The sequence below is a fragment of the Haplochromis burtoni genome, unplaced genomic scaffold (assembly GCF_018398535.1).
Source record: "Haplochromis burtoni strain Fernald_Lab_line unplaced genomic scaffold, NCSU_Asbu1 Contig_102, whole genome shotgun sequence".
Lineage (NCBI taxonomy): Eukaryota > Metazoa > Chordata > Actinopteri > Cichliformes > Cichlidae > Haplochromis > Haplochromis burtoni.
In genome coordinates, this window is record NW_024582463.1 from 1,516,979 (window position 1) to 1,534,154 (window position 17,176).

The 17,176-nt window shown below is 40.8% G+C and overlaps 3 protein-coding genes across 5 annotated transcripts in view; 2 read left to right on the top strand and 1 right to left on the bottom strand.

The window, feature by feature from the left end:
* Window positions 1–1,547: 1,547 nt before the first annotated feature.
* Window positions 1,548–5,581, top strand: badb (BCL2 associated agonist of cell death b). Its single transcript, XM_005927738.2, has 4 exons — window positions 1,548–1,721; window positions 2,389–2,535; window positions 3,576–3,796; window positions 3,900–5,581. The coding sequence occupies exons 2-4, from the start codon at window positions 2,397–2,399 to the stop codon at window positions 4,014–4,016; spliced, it is 477 nt and encodes a 158-aa protein (XP_005927800.1). The 5' UTR covers window positions 1,548–1,721; window positions 2,389–2,396; the 3' UTR covers window positions 4,017–5,581.
* A 307-nt stretch (window positions 5,582–5,888) lies between these two features.
* zgc:101765 (uncharacterized protein LOC450036 homolog) lies at window positions 5,889–8,778 on the bottom strand. Its single transcript, XM_014335304.2, has 6 exons — window positions 8,608–8,778; window positions 7,939–8,244; window positions 7,667–7,812; window positions 7,352–7,491; window positions 7,110–7,268; window positions 5,889–7,027 (listed from the first exon to the last, which is right to left on the bottom strand). Exons 2-6 carry the CDS (start codon window positions 8,181–8,183, stop codon window positions 6,848–6,850), a joined length of 870 nt encoding a protein of 289 aa, XP_014190790.1. The 5' UTR covers window positions 8,184–8,244; window positions 8,608–8,778; the 3' UTR covers window positions 5,889–6,847.
* LOC102289801 (membrane-anchored junction protein) overlaps window positions 8,750–17,176 on the top strand; it is a gene marked incomplete at its 3' end in the record, with an annotated part of 12,891 nt that continues 4,464 nt past the window's right edge. Inside the window, 7 exon segments of one of the 3 annotated variants that reach the window (XM_005927740.3) lie at window positions 8,750–9,030; window positions 9,217–9,333; window positions 11,146–11,191; window positions 11,290–11,365; window positions 11,551–11,649; window positions 12,256–12,272; window positions 12,525–12,655. In XM_005927740.3, the coding sequence (XP_005927802.2) occupies window positions 9,233–9,333; window positions 11,146–11,191; window positions 11,290–11,365; window positions 11,551–11,649; window positions 12,256–12,272; window positions 12,525–12,655 (470 nt within the window). 3 annotated transcript variants of the gene reach the window in all.

The following is a 17,176-nucleotide window of genomic DNA, read 5'->3' on the forward strand; positions in this document are numbered from 1 at the left end:
CAATTTAGTAAAGGTAAGGCCACACTTTAAGGCCATAAAAGTCAGATCCACAGTGAAACTGTGGGTCAGTGAAACTCACTTCTATCCAGTGACAGTGATGCTGAGGTGAGTTATTGAGGATATCCTGAACCTTTCTGTCTGCTTTTACGCTTTTAGCTGATGCTCGCTGGCATTAGTGAAACTTTCTTTTAAGTGGATCTAACATTGTAAGACTCAGACATTTAGCTAATAAACTCTCATGAGACATAAGAATGTAAGCAAACTTTTTATCATAGGAAAAGGGTCTTTTTTCTTTTTAGGACACTCAAAACTAACATTAGCTGGCATATTAGCTTATATCCAGTTGCTGTTGTCATTTAGCCAGCTGTCTGGAGATGAGAGGGTCACATGTTTAATCTGCTGATGATAATTACTGACAACAATATTGGGAAGTTTGGAGACTCCCTAATCAGTTTTTAATTACCAACAAAATTAAAGATATTTCTTATAAATTAATACACAGAATTTATCCATCTAAATTATCTTTAAAGCAAATTCAAATTAGACATTGATACAAGCTGTAGCTTTTGTAAAACTTCCAAGGAATCTATAGATACAACCAAAAAAGATGTATAGTATACTATACATCTTTTTTGGTTTTGTAACCTTGTGCAAGATTTTTGGCAGAGCTTATGTTTTTATCTCAGAAAATGTATTTAAAGGATTGGTACTGTTTTGGAAATATGTTTTATTTGGTCTACACAAAAACCAAAGACAATTCAACATTGATAACAGATATATGACTAACTTGTTAATTTTAATGGCTACATTTCATATTCACAAGTCCAAATGTTTAGGAAGACATCCCTCTTTTTATGTATTCTCCTTTGAACTTGTACAGTATCTTAATTCAATTAAGAACTCCACTAACCCAAAAGCTATAAAAACTATGGGTGTTTGTGAAAAAATAAAGATCTTTCAATCAATTTATTCTTTGGTTTGATCAGTTACTTTTCCCCCTCGTGTGTTTATATCGTAGGTTCTGAATATTGTTCATTTATTTGTTTGTCTATGTTATGCAGTCTTTTTTTTGTAAGTACAACACCATTAATGTGGTACTGTTTAATTCTATTTTGTATTGTACTGTTGTTTAAATAAAGGTTTGAATGAAAAAAAAAGTATTTTCATTGGCATAATTCTAAGTTCATGAGAAGGCATCAGTTTGTTAGGAGATGTAATGACACACTAATAAATGTATATTTTGTGAGTGCAGCATATTTTTTCCTATTAAACTAAATAAAAAACAAAACAAAAAACAAATAAAGACTAACTGTAAAATTGCAATACTTTTAATTTAAGAGCATTTTTTATGCAACCTCGGTATTATTTATTGTGTGGGATTGTAAAAGCGGGACTCTTAAATATAAAGTTTTATTATGCAATTTTACTAGAAATCCAGCAGTTTAAAAAAATGCGGCGGCTGTTCGTGTTAATTGGTACTGCGCATCTACGCTGCGTATTACGGTAAGCCGGTGAGACAAACAAAGGCACAGCCCAGTCCTAGCTCGCAACAGTGACGTCAGCGCGCCGCTGCGGTGCAGTGACGCGCGGCGATTGGGTGAGCGCGGAGCTAAAGTGTGCAGTAGAGTAAAAAGACAAGAGGCGGACAACAACAGCTGCGACCGTATGAAGCAAACTAAAGACACACTCGCACTTTTGAGGCTCACACGATAAAGATTCGGGTAAGGAGTCGTTTTTTGTGGAGTCATTTCCTTACAACCGCTGCTAGCTAAGGTTGGCCGGAGCAGCTTCCGCCCTTAAGGAACTTTCTTTTGTCCTCTTCAGTCAACAACAAAACAAGCGAGAGAGTGTGTTTACCGAAGAAGGTGTATTGGTTAATTTAGCAACAGTCAAGTATCAAATCCTTATTAATAACACCAAATACAGGTCCGTGTTGTCAAAACAAGTCTGGTATCTTGTGGGTAGTTAAAGTGAAATACCTTTGGACCGGCCAGTATCAGGGGCATTAAAAATAAAGATATAGCCCGCTGGGTGTGCTCTGTGGCTGTTCCACCGATACAATGAATTATCCCATTTTACGAGTCTTAGGTATATTTACACATAATTGGGTAATGTGTTATATGACAATAAAATTGCACAATTGCAATATAGCAACTTTTTGCAGTGCAGTCTTCTGTTAGAATAAGATGTAAATTTAAAAAAATAACCAATTTATCATTGTGGGTTTTTTCTATATCTGCTTGAAAGGTCAAAGGCAGAGCAACGCCAGTATTAACCTGCTGCGGTCATAACAAGATTGATCTGTTATGTGCATGGACTTAAGGACACACTGTCATTTCTTTAACCGTTTTTGTCGTTCATATTTCCAACACCACCCTATCTCTCCAGATGTCAGGATGGCTGCAAACTTCAAAATTTCAGACAGTGATTCAGAGGCATCAGAGGAGGTAGGGGAAGAAGAAAACCAACAGTCAGCAGGACAAGCTCAAGAAAGCAAGCCCCAGACGCTTTCCCTTCCTGTAATCAAAACGACAGGTAGGAACACAAAATAAATTGTCTGATATACGGTGGAATAGCCAACCCCTTTGGACCATATCAAGACTTGAAATTGTGCATAATTAGATTTGTGGATTAGTGATAACTCCCCAGCTCACGCGTTCAGATATGGTCACTTTGCACCCGGTTTCCAAAACAACAGCCAAGGCCACAATGCCAGGCTTGAGGCTTTCAGACGATCTCCCACAAACCAGAGGGTGACATCGCTGTGGCTTCCTCTTTCTGTTATGTACAGTTTGAATCACGAGGTAGAACTGGGGGGGAAGCAAGGGATGTCCTTATTACAGTATGATATTAATTTTGGTAAGCAAACAAAAAATAGACTTAAAACACACTTGCTGAAAAGCTGATTGGTTTGTTTGTGTCTTTTAGTACAACCCAACCAGTGGCACGCACTTGGCATGAGGGGTGCAATTATGTGAACAGATTAAAACACTGTTTTTTTTTTGTATATGGTTGTAAACATGTTTATAGCTGCAGTATTTATTTTTTTTAACTGTACTTTAAGAGGGCAAGCTGTTGGGACTTGTGCACTGGCTTTACTGTTCAGCCCTGGATGTTGCACCTTGTTGTATGTTGTGGATTAACTGAGCAGAAGTTCTGTTGGCAAAACATATATTGCAGCATACGTTACCACAGCCTGCTCTAGATGAGATCCCCCCACCCCTTTATTTAGCCATTTCTTGGCTGTATCTGTAGAGAAGTTTAGAATATATCCTTTCTCCTTATTTTTCTTGAGATGCATTCTGGGGTGGGACATTAAAATGAGGTTGCGTTGTAAGCTAACCTGTTTTGCATTTTGAATTGCTTCATTCAAAGCACTATAGGAGGATGTTTTGGCTCTTTTTACCGTGCAGCTGAAAAGAGCCAAAATAACAGTGTATAATAACAGTCGCTGGTCGCAGAGACAACTAATGATTTAAATTCCTCTATTCCTACATTACTCTTTATTTCCTCCTTTCTATCTGCCTTACATTAAAACACTCTGAACCTATCTCACTTTTCCTTTTTCCATTTAGCTGCTGGAAGGCTCAGGGTGAACTCAGAGTCCCACACTTCCTCAATTGCCAGGGATGAGGAGCTCATGGCTAGAGGGGAGGATGAGGTCTGTACTCCCACAGAGGGAGACCCATTCAGGCGAAGGTCAAAGTCAGCTCCCCCTGCTCTGTGGGCTGCCAAGAAGTACGGCAGGCAGCTTCGACGAATGAGTGACGAGTTTGACAGCTTACTAGATAAAGGGGTAAGAATGGGAGTGAGTCAAGGCTTAAATTAGTTTTTTGGGGGGGAAAAAAGATGGTGATGATAGGTTGCTAACTTGACATTGTTCCTCTTTCACTGTGCAGGAGATGAAGGTCAAGAAGCTGCACCACTCTAAAACCTGGTGGAGCTATCTCTTTAGTCACCAAGAGACTGAAGGAGAGAACAACCATCTTGAAAACCACAACCAACGCACTGAGTAAGCACTGAGAGGACAAGGATACAAGGTCCGGAGGAGCGGATTGGGGAAACTGTAGCCGAGAGACAATATTTAAGATCAGAACAAGACTGAAGAGGATTTGGCTCGATCAAAAAGAGTGGGACGTGCAGTAAAAAGCAAAAAAGTACATGTTCAGTGAATCCCATCATAGTCATGCCATTTTATGTCATTGTTAACTACCTTTAAATAGAACTTTTGTACTCGTGTTGAGTGTGGTGTAAACAATGTTATTGGGAAGTCCACTGTGGAATTGAAAGGCAGTGATGAGGAGGAACTGCTGCCGAAATCCTGCAAAACGGATAAAAAGATGGGCCGAGAGAGGGGCTATAATCTCTTCTAAACACACAAACAAAGCCTTGTTTAGTCGTAGAAGAGACGCTCGGTTTAAAGACGCTTAGCATTACAGTTGTCTCTCACATTGACATTGCACGGTGTGCTGTGTATTGCACGGTGTGCTGTGTATGGAGAGAGGAATAATACCTGACTACTGAAGGCCAAATTGAATGCTGTTAGATTTTTTTTCCTTCCTGCTTTCCTCATTTTCATGAGGAAATCTCCAGAAGCTGTTCGTGTTTGACTTGCACGCTCATTTTGTGCCAAAATGATCTGCCGGCAACAGGAGACAGTACTTTTTTCTTTTTTTTTGGCATTCGGTTTAGGCCTCTTCTTAAACAACTGTACTCAACTATCATCTGCTTTATATCACAAATTTATCCCAAAAAAAAAAAAAGGAAAAATCTTTTACAAGGACAATCTCTGATGCAGAAGTAATATCTTTTTTTGTAAAACTTCAGGGATAATAGCTGAGGGCGTTAAACAGTAAGGCACAATCCAATATGAATATGTGTTTAAAGCCTTGGACGAGCATAAACAAACAATTGAAATTTTTATGTGTAAATATTTTAACATTTTATGAAATGGTAAAGGGTGGGGAGGGGGTGGGGGTGAGTAAGATGGTTTAGCCAGATTTTATTAACGAGGTTACCGTGCTGTTAAGCTCTGCTAACCCAGCAATAGGCAGTGTACAATCCATGGCTGTTGTGATAAATGTTGCGTGCTGAGCTCTCGGTGCATGGGTGAATACAGAGTCCAGTCACATTAAAAATGAGGGATTTCCACTTGCTTTTTGCTTGAAGGATTTTCAGGAGAAATCACATCCTGACGTTTTTGTTTGTTTATTTTGTTTTTAATCAGTTTAAATGTGAGTTGATCACTTTGACCTGTAAGGGGATGTGATTAAAATGGGCTCATAAACTCTCATGCCTTAGCTTTAGAAGTGCTGATCTGATGCCAGCTTTGCTGGTGTTCTTTAGGCACGTAAGGCGCATAATATATATGCTTTATGGAAATTCTAACTAAGGGCAAAGATCAGCATTTCTGTGCAGCTCGGTAAACATGAGTGGGCTACTTGTGGCTTGTTTATAAATACGTGATTGCTGAAAATGGTAGTGGGTTTGTTCAAGTTGTCTTATTCTTCCTTCCTCTCGACTTGTAGCGTTGAGTTGTGAAGTGCTCGGGTGTGCAGGCATTTATATGGTTTTCAAATTCGAATTGAAAAATATATATATATGCGTATATAAATATATAGCTTGGTTTTTAATCAGAGAATTCCAGACAATCAAACGGTGGCCACTTTACCTGACACTCATCCTGTTCTACCATCCTTTTGGTCACATGTGTCTTGACTGGTCATTTGTCAAATTTAAACTACTTCCCATTATAAAAAAAGGGATGAGGAGTTTTCTGATATCAGATTTCTAGAGACACGAGTGTTTAAGCAAGAAATAGCATTTTGCATTTTAACACGTTAGACCCATGTTATCCAATTGCAGGGAGTGCACACACAGTTTTGAGAACTCTGGGTCAGATTATAAAGCTTTACTCTGCTGAAAATAAAGATCAGATGGAATTTAAATGAATTTAATGTTGCAAAGAACTGCCTTGAACATGCTGTGACCTGTGACGCCGCATAGCCAGCCTCGTCTGTTTACCCAATTACAGCCTTAAACTTCACTGCTCGCTTTCACAAGTTACACTCAGAGGAAAAACAGAAAGCACAAAAATGTCCCGGTGCATTTACTGTCATGAGATTTTTAAGTGACACACGCGTACACTATAAAATGGCTGATGTGGAGTTTGGCAACTCTTTTTGACTTTAAACATCCGTGACAGTGAACACACCCCAAACCTGCCTGGGCACCTGGATTTTTTGCAACCATCCTTAGTATTACTTGAATCTGGAGATGTGTGTGTGGAGAAAATAAAAATTTAATATTACTTTTTTTCTTATTTTGGTTTCTTTTTCAGTTTTAATGACTTGTAAATGTATTTTCTCTACAACTGTGAAAACTCTGGTCTAAATAAATAATTTTAAGAGAGCTTTTAAAAGGTATTTTGTTCTTTTAATTGTCTTTACACAGGTTTAGAAGACCTTTGAGTTATGTTCAATGGAGATTTCTGGTTAGTCAAAGATATTAGGCAAAGGAAAGGCAAGAGATTATGAAGAATAAGGAGCAACAGTTAAACTGACAGATATGTAAAAGTTTTTGTTATCCAATAACAAAGGGAAAGGTTCTCACTAAGACATGGCTTATGGTTGACAATAAAGTCATGTGATGGGTGACGTTCCATAGATTTAGAGTTCATACCACAATATGCTGTATTTTTGTCTTGAAATTAACAAAGTGTTGACACAAAACTTGTAACAGCTTAAAAAAAAAAAAAAAAAAAACACCCCCCCCCCCCCCCCAAAAAAAAAACTACCACTGTAAAACTGAAGACAAAAAGGCATCATGGAGGACACAAGCTGGTGTTTCAGGCGACCCCTGACGGATCCCAGCAGTACTTCTGTCCACAGTCCAAAGCTGACAGTCTGTCCATGTCTGCGTCGCTCAGTGTAAAGTCAAAAAGTCTGGCATTCTCCTGTATTCGGTCTGCGTTTGATGACTTTGGGAGCACGGCGACACCCTGCTGCACCGCCCACCGCAGCAGCACCTGAGGAGAGGGACAGAAGAACCTTAAAATGTTTGCAATAAAAACAAAGGTATACCCAAGATAGCAGAGCGAGTGGGCTCACTTGTGCGGGGGTGCGTTGGCACTGCTTTGCCACCTCCAGGACCACAGGGTCAGTAACCAGATCTCCTTGGCCTAAGGAGGAATATGCTTGGAAACAGACTCCATACTCCTCACAAACACTCTTCAGCTCTGCTTGGCACAGATGTGGGTGAAACTCTACCTGAAGAACACAAAAAAAAACGTGAGATTTCAAACAGCTGCTAATGTCTTTCCCTGTCCTCCATTCAAACTCCTGCATTGTACCTGTAGAACTGCAGGGGGGACTTTGCAGCTCTGCATTAGTTCTCTCATGTGAGCCACTGTATAGTTGGACACTCCAATGGCCTTCAGCTTCCCCTGGCCATGCAGCTCCTCCAGCGTGGCCCAACTCTGAGCTCTGTTTCCTGGGATCAAATATTTATTAGGACCTCATCTCTGCCGTTACTCAATGCCTGCTATGTTGCAGTGGAGGAATGAGAGAAGACAGCTTGAATGGGTTTTGTGCAGTTAGTGCAGCAATGAAATATAGATCACCCGAAACACCTGAAACAACTGAGAAAAAAAAAAAGTGGAGTCTACCTGGGTTGCTCTGATCAGCCACTGCTAGACCCTGCGTGCCAGGCCAGTGAATCAAATAGAGGTCAATGTAACCCAAGTCCAGCTGAGACAGGCTGTGAAGGGCACCTTCCATAGCCCGCTCACCCTGATCCTTAGGGCCCAGCTTACTGAAACACAGGAAGAGAAACAGGGATCTGAATGAGCAGCGCAACACCTCAAGTCAGCTTTAGAAGCCCCAATGTGTTCTCTTAGAAATCATGTGTCAACTTATGCTTTAGAAGCCTGTGCATCACCTGGTTATGAACACATCCTGTCTGGTCAAGCCGTGCTTGGGCAGGAGCTCCCTCAGAGATCGGCCCAGGTCGGCTTCATTCCGGTAGACGGCTGCACTATCAAAGGCCCGGTAACCCGCAGCCAAGGCGGCATCCACGGCCCGATACACTTCTTCAGAGCCGTGCAACTTGTAAGTCCCCAACCCCAGGAGGGGCATTTGAACCCCAGTATTCAGGGTAACAGAGGAGGTGGTGGTGGACGACATCCTGGACTGCAAGGCCCTTCTTTACTTTGCACCCTGTTAGGAATAACTGGTTTGCCAAGCTCTATCAAAGACGGATAGAGAAAGTGAGTTTAGCTGGTTTTCTGCTGCCCTTTGCCCCATTTTGTGTGTTACATCACTGGAAAATTGCTTGAAAGCACTTCCTTAAACTTGGTAACAATACAGATTTTATCTTGTTTCACTAGAGACTTTTTGGTGCTTCTCTAACGCAAAATAAGAAAGGCAAGCAACACGAAGATGTAAACTAACATCACTAATTTAGCTGGTCACAGTGTATGAAGACTATGACACTTGAAGAGCACTTTTAATAATTTCTGTAGGCAGACACGTGGACATTACAATGCAGGAAGGGGACGGTATACTCTAATATATAAAAAATTTTACGTGAAAAATATTTCCACCCCACCTTTTTTTCACCTCAAGTGACTTCTTTAGGAAAGGCGGTGCATACACTGGCAGTGTCCTCTCAAAGAAATTACTAACAAGTTATAAAGCAAAGGTAACTTCCAGCCTGAGCACAGTTTCCTACTACTAGCTACCATATGTGGTCAGCTGACAGTCACGTGACAGTTGGGTCGGTTTTCGCCGTCACCATAGTGACACCTGCTCTGACACTGTGGATTGGAAGAAGACGTGAGGGATCCAACGAATCACAGCAGCCCGAGCGGCCGGAAGGCGGGAATATATCCTGCTCAGCAAATCTCGAGACGAATCAGACGTTTGATTGACGGATACAGATTTAACTGTTCACGGTCTGCTTGAGGTCGGAGATAACCCAGTGAACGAGGTAGCGAATTCGAGGTCGCAATTTTAAGCATTAGACAATACGGTAATTAAAAAAAAAACTAAAGCGAGAAAGAAATTTTGTTTTTCTAACATATGTAAGGACAGTACTGCATGTGAAATCTGCCCTGTATAGCTATCTGAACATTTTCTCCCTGCTGTATTTCCTATTGAATCCTCACTATAACAAAGAATACATGAATTGGCTAATTTTCTCATTTTATTTCCTAAGCTCATTTAGGTCGACTATGCCGTTGCAGGCCTTCTCATTTCCTCTCCCAGAAACTCGATTCTTTAAAGCAGGGAGTTTCATCTACAAGTTCACGATCAGAGGAGGCTCCAGCTACAGGCAAGGCAGTGTTATACACAGTGTTTCGTACTCAGGCTCTAGTTTATATGTGTACAGCTCAGAAAAATGAAAGGAAGGCTTTTTAATCAGAGTATAGCTTAATATTAGCTAAACTTCAGCAATATTGATGTGGTCAGTTAAACAGCAGATGGGGTTGTTAATTAGTTTCAGCTGCTGCAGTGTTAATGGAATTAACTAAAGGTTCACAACAACTGGGCGACAATAAGACAACCCCCAACACAGCAATGGTGTTAGAGGGTGGAGGTTACTGACATTTTCCCCCTCCTGATTGTTTGTGACTATTTTTTAAATAGTTTTGCATCTGGCTAGTATCACTGTCACTGCTGATAGCATGAGGTGATACCTGGACTCTACAAAGGTTTCACAGGTAGCGAGACTCCTCCAGGATGCCCCGACATTCTCGGGCTTGCATACAAGCACGTAGGGGCCATGCAAATTATGGGTACCATTTTGAGTTGCTCCAATGAAATTTCGGCCCATTTTCAGAGTTTTTCGAGTTCAGTTACTCTCTAGGTTGATAATTTTCATTTTCAGGTAATTCTGCATGCTTTCATTCCTAATACACGACTCAGTCAATATCAGTATAGTTATCAAGCATCGTAGTCACAGTGAGAGACAACTGTAATGCTAAGCGCCTTTAAACCGAGCATCTCTTTAGTCTTCTACTAAACAAGGCTTTGTTTGAGATCTGATGTGTTTTCAAAGTGTTCCTGTGATTTTTGTGATTAGTGCGTTTTGCCTCTCTTCAGTATAGAGAATGAACCAACGTCACATCCCCACATAAAAAAGCAGAAATAAACATGGTAACAGTCGAATCCTAATTGTGTGCTAGTGAAGACTTTCTTGTTTGCTCGTTTCTTAGTAGTCTTTCTCCAAACCAGAATGAGCTTTTACTAGCATTTTCAGCTATGAAATAATTTAACTGTGTCTAAGCCTGAGACGATTCCACTTCCACGTGTATGTCTTCAAAGCAGAGCAAACCTGCAGCACAGCTTGAAATCAGTACACGCGCTGCAGAGAAAGTAAGGATTCAGGTTGCACCTACCTTTTTTCTTCTTGCCACGTGGGACATCCCTTTTCCTTTGATAGTCTAAGTTCTTTAAAGCACTGTAAAATGTTTTCAATCCCCAAATCAGTTGGGGAAACAGCTGTGCTTCAAGCTTTGATGATTTCCGTGCTTTTAATGCCACTCTTTATAAGGGTTTCTGTTATATATCACGATATATGATTCCTGGCAGTTATTTTGATCAGCAAAAGAGAAACATATCTCACTGGAGCTGTATGTCTATATTCCAGGATAATGCCCCATAATAAAAGTCTGAGTGATCCTTGATTCTGCCTTAAAGCTATTTTCTGTTATTTAAAATACAACATACATGTTTTTTTTTACACATTTAAAGCCCTGCAGCACTTAACCGTTTCTATTTCTGTCAGGACAACTTTAATCAAAATATTCTCACCACAGTGTGTCATATTTGGTCGTACAGTATGGCTCTGCTCTGGTGTCCACCCACACTCTATCGAAGCAGCAGCAGCAGCAGCAGAACCTCAGTGGTAACAGAGGGGGTGGAGGTGGGTTGCAAAGAAGCTTGCAGTCATCGAAAACTATTCATGCTGAAACGGTTTAAATAGCACAGTTCGTATGGGAATTCCAAGCAAGATGGCCAGGTTGATAAAAAGCCTTTAGTGACACGATAGATATTATATTTAACCTTACTGCTTTTGTAATAAGTTGACAACTTCTTTAAGAGAGAAACTTTATGTGAGCATCAAATGGGTGTGTCTCAACAGCCAACAGGATGTTATGGGAGAAGTCGCCTTCAATCAGGAATTAGAGGTAATTGTGGATCCTTCTCAGCACCCATGTGTTCTTTCACACACTGTTCTTTTTTAGATCCTCTTTTCATGTTTGTGCCTCTTCTTCTCTGTTTTAAGGAAATTATTAGAACCGTTCTTGGCAACCTGGATGACCTTCAGCCCTTCTCCTCCACCCATTACATCATCTTTCCTTGTATCCTTCACCTCTGCATCATCTCTGCATTTAAGCGCCTTTCATCCCTCAATTTGACCCATTATTTCTCTACCTATGCTACTAAACTGATATAATACAGTCCATAGGCATGTAATAAGGATCACAGAAGTCAAAATGTGAATGGTAGCTCCTGCCTGGTGTATTTTGTTAACTGTAGCTGTCAGATAAGAAACAGTGGGAGAGTGTGTGCAAACATGATGAGATGAATCTGAGCATCTACCCTTTCACTCTTATCCTCTACCTGGAGAAAAACATGCAGAACGGTGAGGGCAGCTGCACGTCTGCTGGATATCTTGCAGCTTTAAAGCTGACGTACTAACATAACACACTATAAAGTAAAGGAAGCTTCAACTAAACTGACATTCACCTTTTTTCTTTTTTTTTAAATTATGTTTTAAGGACAGAATCTGGGAAGAGAGATTTAATTCGTCACCCTTATTTATCTTTTTGTGTCATCAAAAACAAGATGCAAGCAGAGGCATGGACGAATACCTTATAGACGTTTAGCAGTTTTCTATTCTTTATTTTATGCCACCTTGTTGCTTCTCCTCTGTCCATCTCTTAAGGATGACTCCACTTCATCTGACAGATAAAATATGTCAAATGGCCCATAAAATATAACAATACATCATAACACAGTTATATTGTGCAATACCTAATATTAACTGTTTTCATTTAAAATTATGGCTCCAAAACAAAAAAATTCTTTCCCTGTTGGTTTACACCTGCCTTCTTTATAACTCATCTTTAAGACACGAGGAAATAAGGGAAGGAATCAAAGAGAGAAAATCTTGGGAAATGAGAACAATGATCAAGGATAGTGTTCAGGGATGATGATATCTCATGTCAGTTTATTTGTGTTCTTTCAGGGTCTCAATCAGTGGAGGTGAGTGGATTATTATGTTACTCACAAGAGTACACGAGAGAATGTTTACATTTTATAGTCAAACTATTAAACAAAGAAATATATGTTGCTGTGGTTAGTGCCGAAAAGTTCTGCTCTAAACACATCGTTTAAAGTTAAAATCAGTGACTAGATGAAAGGTTGTATGATGTTTTCCTTATAATATAATAGAGTGCAATCAGGTAATACAACAGTACAGTCGAGTTGGGAAGTCACTGAAGCGTCTTTCTGTAGGAGAATGATGTAAGGCAGCACATCCCTTCCATTCCCGAGCCTCAGTTAAAGAGAGATTCACCACTAGAGGAGGCCATACTAAAGGACTTAATCAATGACACGGAGGCCGAAAACAGGGTGGCAGTGACTGGGTGAGTGTTCTCTCTCTACATACATCTCTCACAAACTGCATTTGCTCCATTTGTAACATTTAAAATTGTCTTTGAAAATGTAAAAATTGCACATCTTCAACACTCACCTGGTTCTCTTGTGACAAGTTTTATGCTAATGGAAAACAGCAGAGGTTGCACTTGGTTTGAAGTGAAATGGTGAATAGTTGAAGGTGGCGAGAGAGCAGACACATAGTTAGCTACTCCCCTAAGTTGGGCATAATAAACCCACCACATACTTTAACAGGCCAAATAAACGTGAGATGATGGGTGGTGGGAATGAACAAAGAAGTAGAAAAACGAACCGGCAGCAAGACAAAGCTGTGGTACAACCTGGAATCGTCTTGGAAAGCGAAGATGGCACAACAGAAGCAGTGGACGGCCAAGTTCACAACGAGACACTCCGAGTTTGGCTTGCTACAATCTGTATAAACATAAAAGACCTTACGCAAGAGCTAAAAACCGAACTAAGCACTTTAAAAGATGAACTGAAAAGAGAGTTAAAAGAAGAAATTGGTGCTCTTCAGCAGAAACTTGAGCATGAGCTAACTGAGCATGTAAACAAACTATAGACGTAGACGGTGAGCCTCACTGAAGCCCAGGTGCACATAGCAGATGGAGTCTTATCTTCAGCTTGATGTTCGAAGCAGGAAAAATGAAAAGGCGTAACGATTTGAGTGAGTCTAACAAGGACCAAACTGTGATGGCTGGATTACTGGGTCAGAACGTCTCCAAAACTGCTGCTCTTGTAGGGTGTTTCCGTCTGCAATGGTCAGTATCTATTAAAGTGGTCCAAAGAAGCAACAGTGGTGAAACAGAGACAGGGTCATGAATGGCCAAGGTTCGTGGGGAGGCTGGCCTGTGTGGTCCGATCCAACAGACGAGCTACTGTAGCTCAGATTGTGGGAAAAAGTTATTATTGGTTCTGATAGACAGTTGTCAGAATACACAGAGTATCACAGTTTGTTTGCATAACCACAGACCAGTCAGGGCAGAGCTTTAATCTCAATGTGTAACATACCGACGATGTGTCACACCCCTAGGTGTCACATAGTAACGAGAAAGTTACCCTTCTGTGTCCTTATCAAACGCTTTGTGTTGTCAATTGAATCCAATAGAAAGCCGCTCGCGGCAGTAAGACGCTTAGAGAAGAGGCCAGCCGTCCATTCCAGCCCTAACCCTAACCTTAACCCTATCACATAGTGTTTTCCAAAGTGATTCTGGATCTGAAAGTGAGCAGATTTAATGTACATAATGTGCAAATATTGTGCAAATGTATTGTTTATAAGTTTGGGGAAACCTGCAGTCAGACTGAAGACCGAAGAAGTCACTGGCATGTCTCCGAACGTGTAACATGCTGATAATTTGTCACAGTCATCGGTATGTTCCACGTTGGGATGAGAGCGTGTTGGTCAGGGTGTCCATGGTGGCCCCTGTCCACTACTGAAAGTACCAACAATGGGCATGTGAGTATCAGAACTAGACCACAGAGCATTAGGGCAAGTGGCATGGTCAGATTCCACAGCACACCTTCACGGGTCTGGTGAAGTCTGTGCCTCGACAGGTCAGGGCTGTTTTAGAACCCAAAGGGGGACAGATTTGAGTGGACAATTTAAATCGGACCAACACAACAACAACAACAAAAAGCTGTCCAGTTCTGCTTCCTCTAAATTAGATCCAGCTCTAGATTTAAAACCAATGCAAACTGCAGAATAACATTGTTCTAATCCTGACTTCATGGATTAATCCGTTTGCTCCCTGTACATTTTAGAATTGATTTTAAGATAATAACTTCTAAAGCACGCCCGGACCTGCCCTCTGCTTCATCTGAGCCAGTCACATCGTTAGATCCACGGATGGAGCCTTTCCAAAGTCAAGTTTTCAGTTTGAAGGTCACCATCCTTTTTCAATTGGGGCCTTAGAAGAGGACATAAAGCTTGTAGAGTCAGTTCCTTTAAGGACTTGCTTTTTATGTGATGACATCTTTTATCGCCCTTTTTCTCACTTTTTTTCTACTGATTAACATATTTTAGTCTTCTGGTGTATTCCTTTTTTCTTTAATCGTTATAATTATTATTGTTATGATGATTATTATTATATAGGATCGGCCCATAGCTGACATACTTTTGGCTATCTGGAGGACTGCACCAATGCACATCTTGTAGCTTCTGTATTGGCTCTGTGTACACGCAGAGCTCGACAAAGGGTCACCCAGTGGGGGCCTTAACCCTCGTTTAGATTTACTCTATTTCAGGTGAAATAAGGTGACTGAGTCACTGAGGTGACTGACATAGGTAAACTTTCTCGGAAAGAAGCCAGTGCATATTTTTGTGTTCTCCTTCGGAGTCCATTTATGTTGCTGTTATAAGATGATGCGAACAATAAGAGGACACTTGTTCATACAAGTATTATACACGCACAGTTTAGGGATCAAAATCAGTGTCCTTGCTCATAAAATCACTAAGTCATTCATTTTGACGACCACCTTATTTCACACACACAAACGCACGCTTCAGTGGTTCTTGCAGTTATGAAACAGGCAAGAGGCGCCACCTCAATCACTCTGACAGTCAGATCAGTGGGGCGAAAATTATTATTTGAAATGTGTGCACACACATAAACAAGGTCTCGTGTTCCATCTAGTTTGTTTTAACTTATGTAAACAGAAGTGTCTCCTTTTTAAAACCCAGGAAACACACACACACCCTGCAAACGGCACAGCCTCAAGCTTCGGAACCAATTCACAGGAAATAAAGTTTCACTGAGATTTTTAAGCCTAGTCTTAAAAGTAGAGATAGTGTCTGTCTCCTGAATCCAAACTGGAAGCTGGTTCCACAGAAGAGGGGCCTGAAAACTGAAAGCTCTCCCTCCCATTCTACTTTTAAATACTCTAGGAACAACAAGTAGGCCTGCAGAGCAAGAGCGAAGTGCTCTAATAGGGTGATATGGTACTACAAGCTCATTAAGATAAGATGGGGCCTGATTATTTAAGACCTTGTATGTGAGGAGCAGGATTTTGAATTCAATTCTGGATTTAACAGGAAGCCAATGAAGGGAAGCCAATACAGGAGAAATATGCTCTCTCTTTCTAGTCCCTGTCAGGACTCTTGCTGCAGCATTTTGGATTAACTGAAGGAGGGAGTTTTTAGGACTTCCTGATAAAAATGAATTACATCTCTACTGTTTTCCTGTGAAGCAGGATCAGTTATAGTTAGGCTCTCAATTGTATTTTTAACACAAGCCACCATTGGTCCACTTTTCTCTTTTCTGGGCCTTGACTCTAAATGATGGTTATTTTCAAGCCTCTCTGTATCTGGATTTAGAAGTTCTTGTTTTTTGCACACAAATCATATAAGCACTGCTGTTTTTAAGATTTCTGGCCAATCGGAAGCTTTCTGAACCAGAAAGTTTCCTTAGTCACAAGAAAAAATGAATAGTTTAGTGCCCTTAAGGGCGCTTGTAGAGTTTCTTTGTACTTGCTCACTGACCTAATATAGTGTGGATGGCAGATTATGTTAGATCTAAAGATGTACAAGGATATTTCATGGAAGGTTGGCTTTTTTTTTTGACATGTACTATTTTGATAAGCAGACACTTGATCCAGTATAAGGAAGCAGTTAATGATGAAGCTTATGCACAAATTTCATACACAACTGGCATTGTGTAGTTATTTGCTCACATGGCAAAGTACTTCCACTACATTTCTCCCACTGTAATCTACACACTTCCATGTGAGACCCTCGCTAACTCGGTTGTACTGGCTCCCATCAATTTCAGGGTCCACTTTAAGATGCTGTTTTTAACTTTTAGAGCTCTGCATGGACAAGCACCAGCATCTTAAAGTGGACATTTACATCCATACATCCCTAGCAGGTGGTTGTGAACAGGGCCTGCCTGCTGTGAACTAAAGGAGGCAGAGCCTTTGCAACAGTGGTGTCATGGTCCTCGGTCGTTGACCCAGCGTTTTGTGTTTCATTTTGGTGTCATCTTATGTTTTGTGTTAATTCTTATTTTATATTAGGGCTTAGGGTTTGGGTCTTGTGTTTAGTGCTTTAGTGTTCTCCCTCCTGTGATCTGTTCGTGTCCCTGAGTTTGTCTTTGTGAATTTCCTGTTTTACTTTGAAGGTCTGTTATCACTGTGTCAGCTTGTGTTTTCCTGTCGTCTTGTGAATTAGCATCTGCTGTGCTTCCCTCCTGTGTGCCATTACCTGATTACCTTTTGTGTGTACATATCGTGGGTGTCAGTCTGTGCTCCTTGTCGGTTCGTCTGTGTAACCTGTGTCATTCTGCGTCTTGTGGTCATCTCTACGTCTCTCTGCGCCACACTCTGATCTTCCTTCCCAGCTCTTCATCCCCTGCGTACCTCCTTACGTTTTCCCCGCCTGTGACTTTGTGAGTTATGGTTTTGTTATTATTAGTTTTCCCCAGTTTAGGTTCATGTTTAGTTCTGCCCTCGCCTTTTGTTATTGAGCACTGTAAACAAACCTCACTCGCATCTCCACC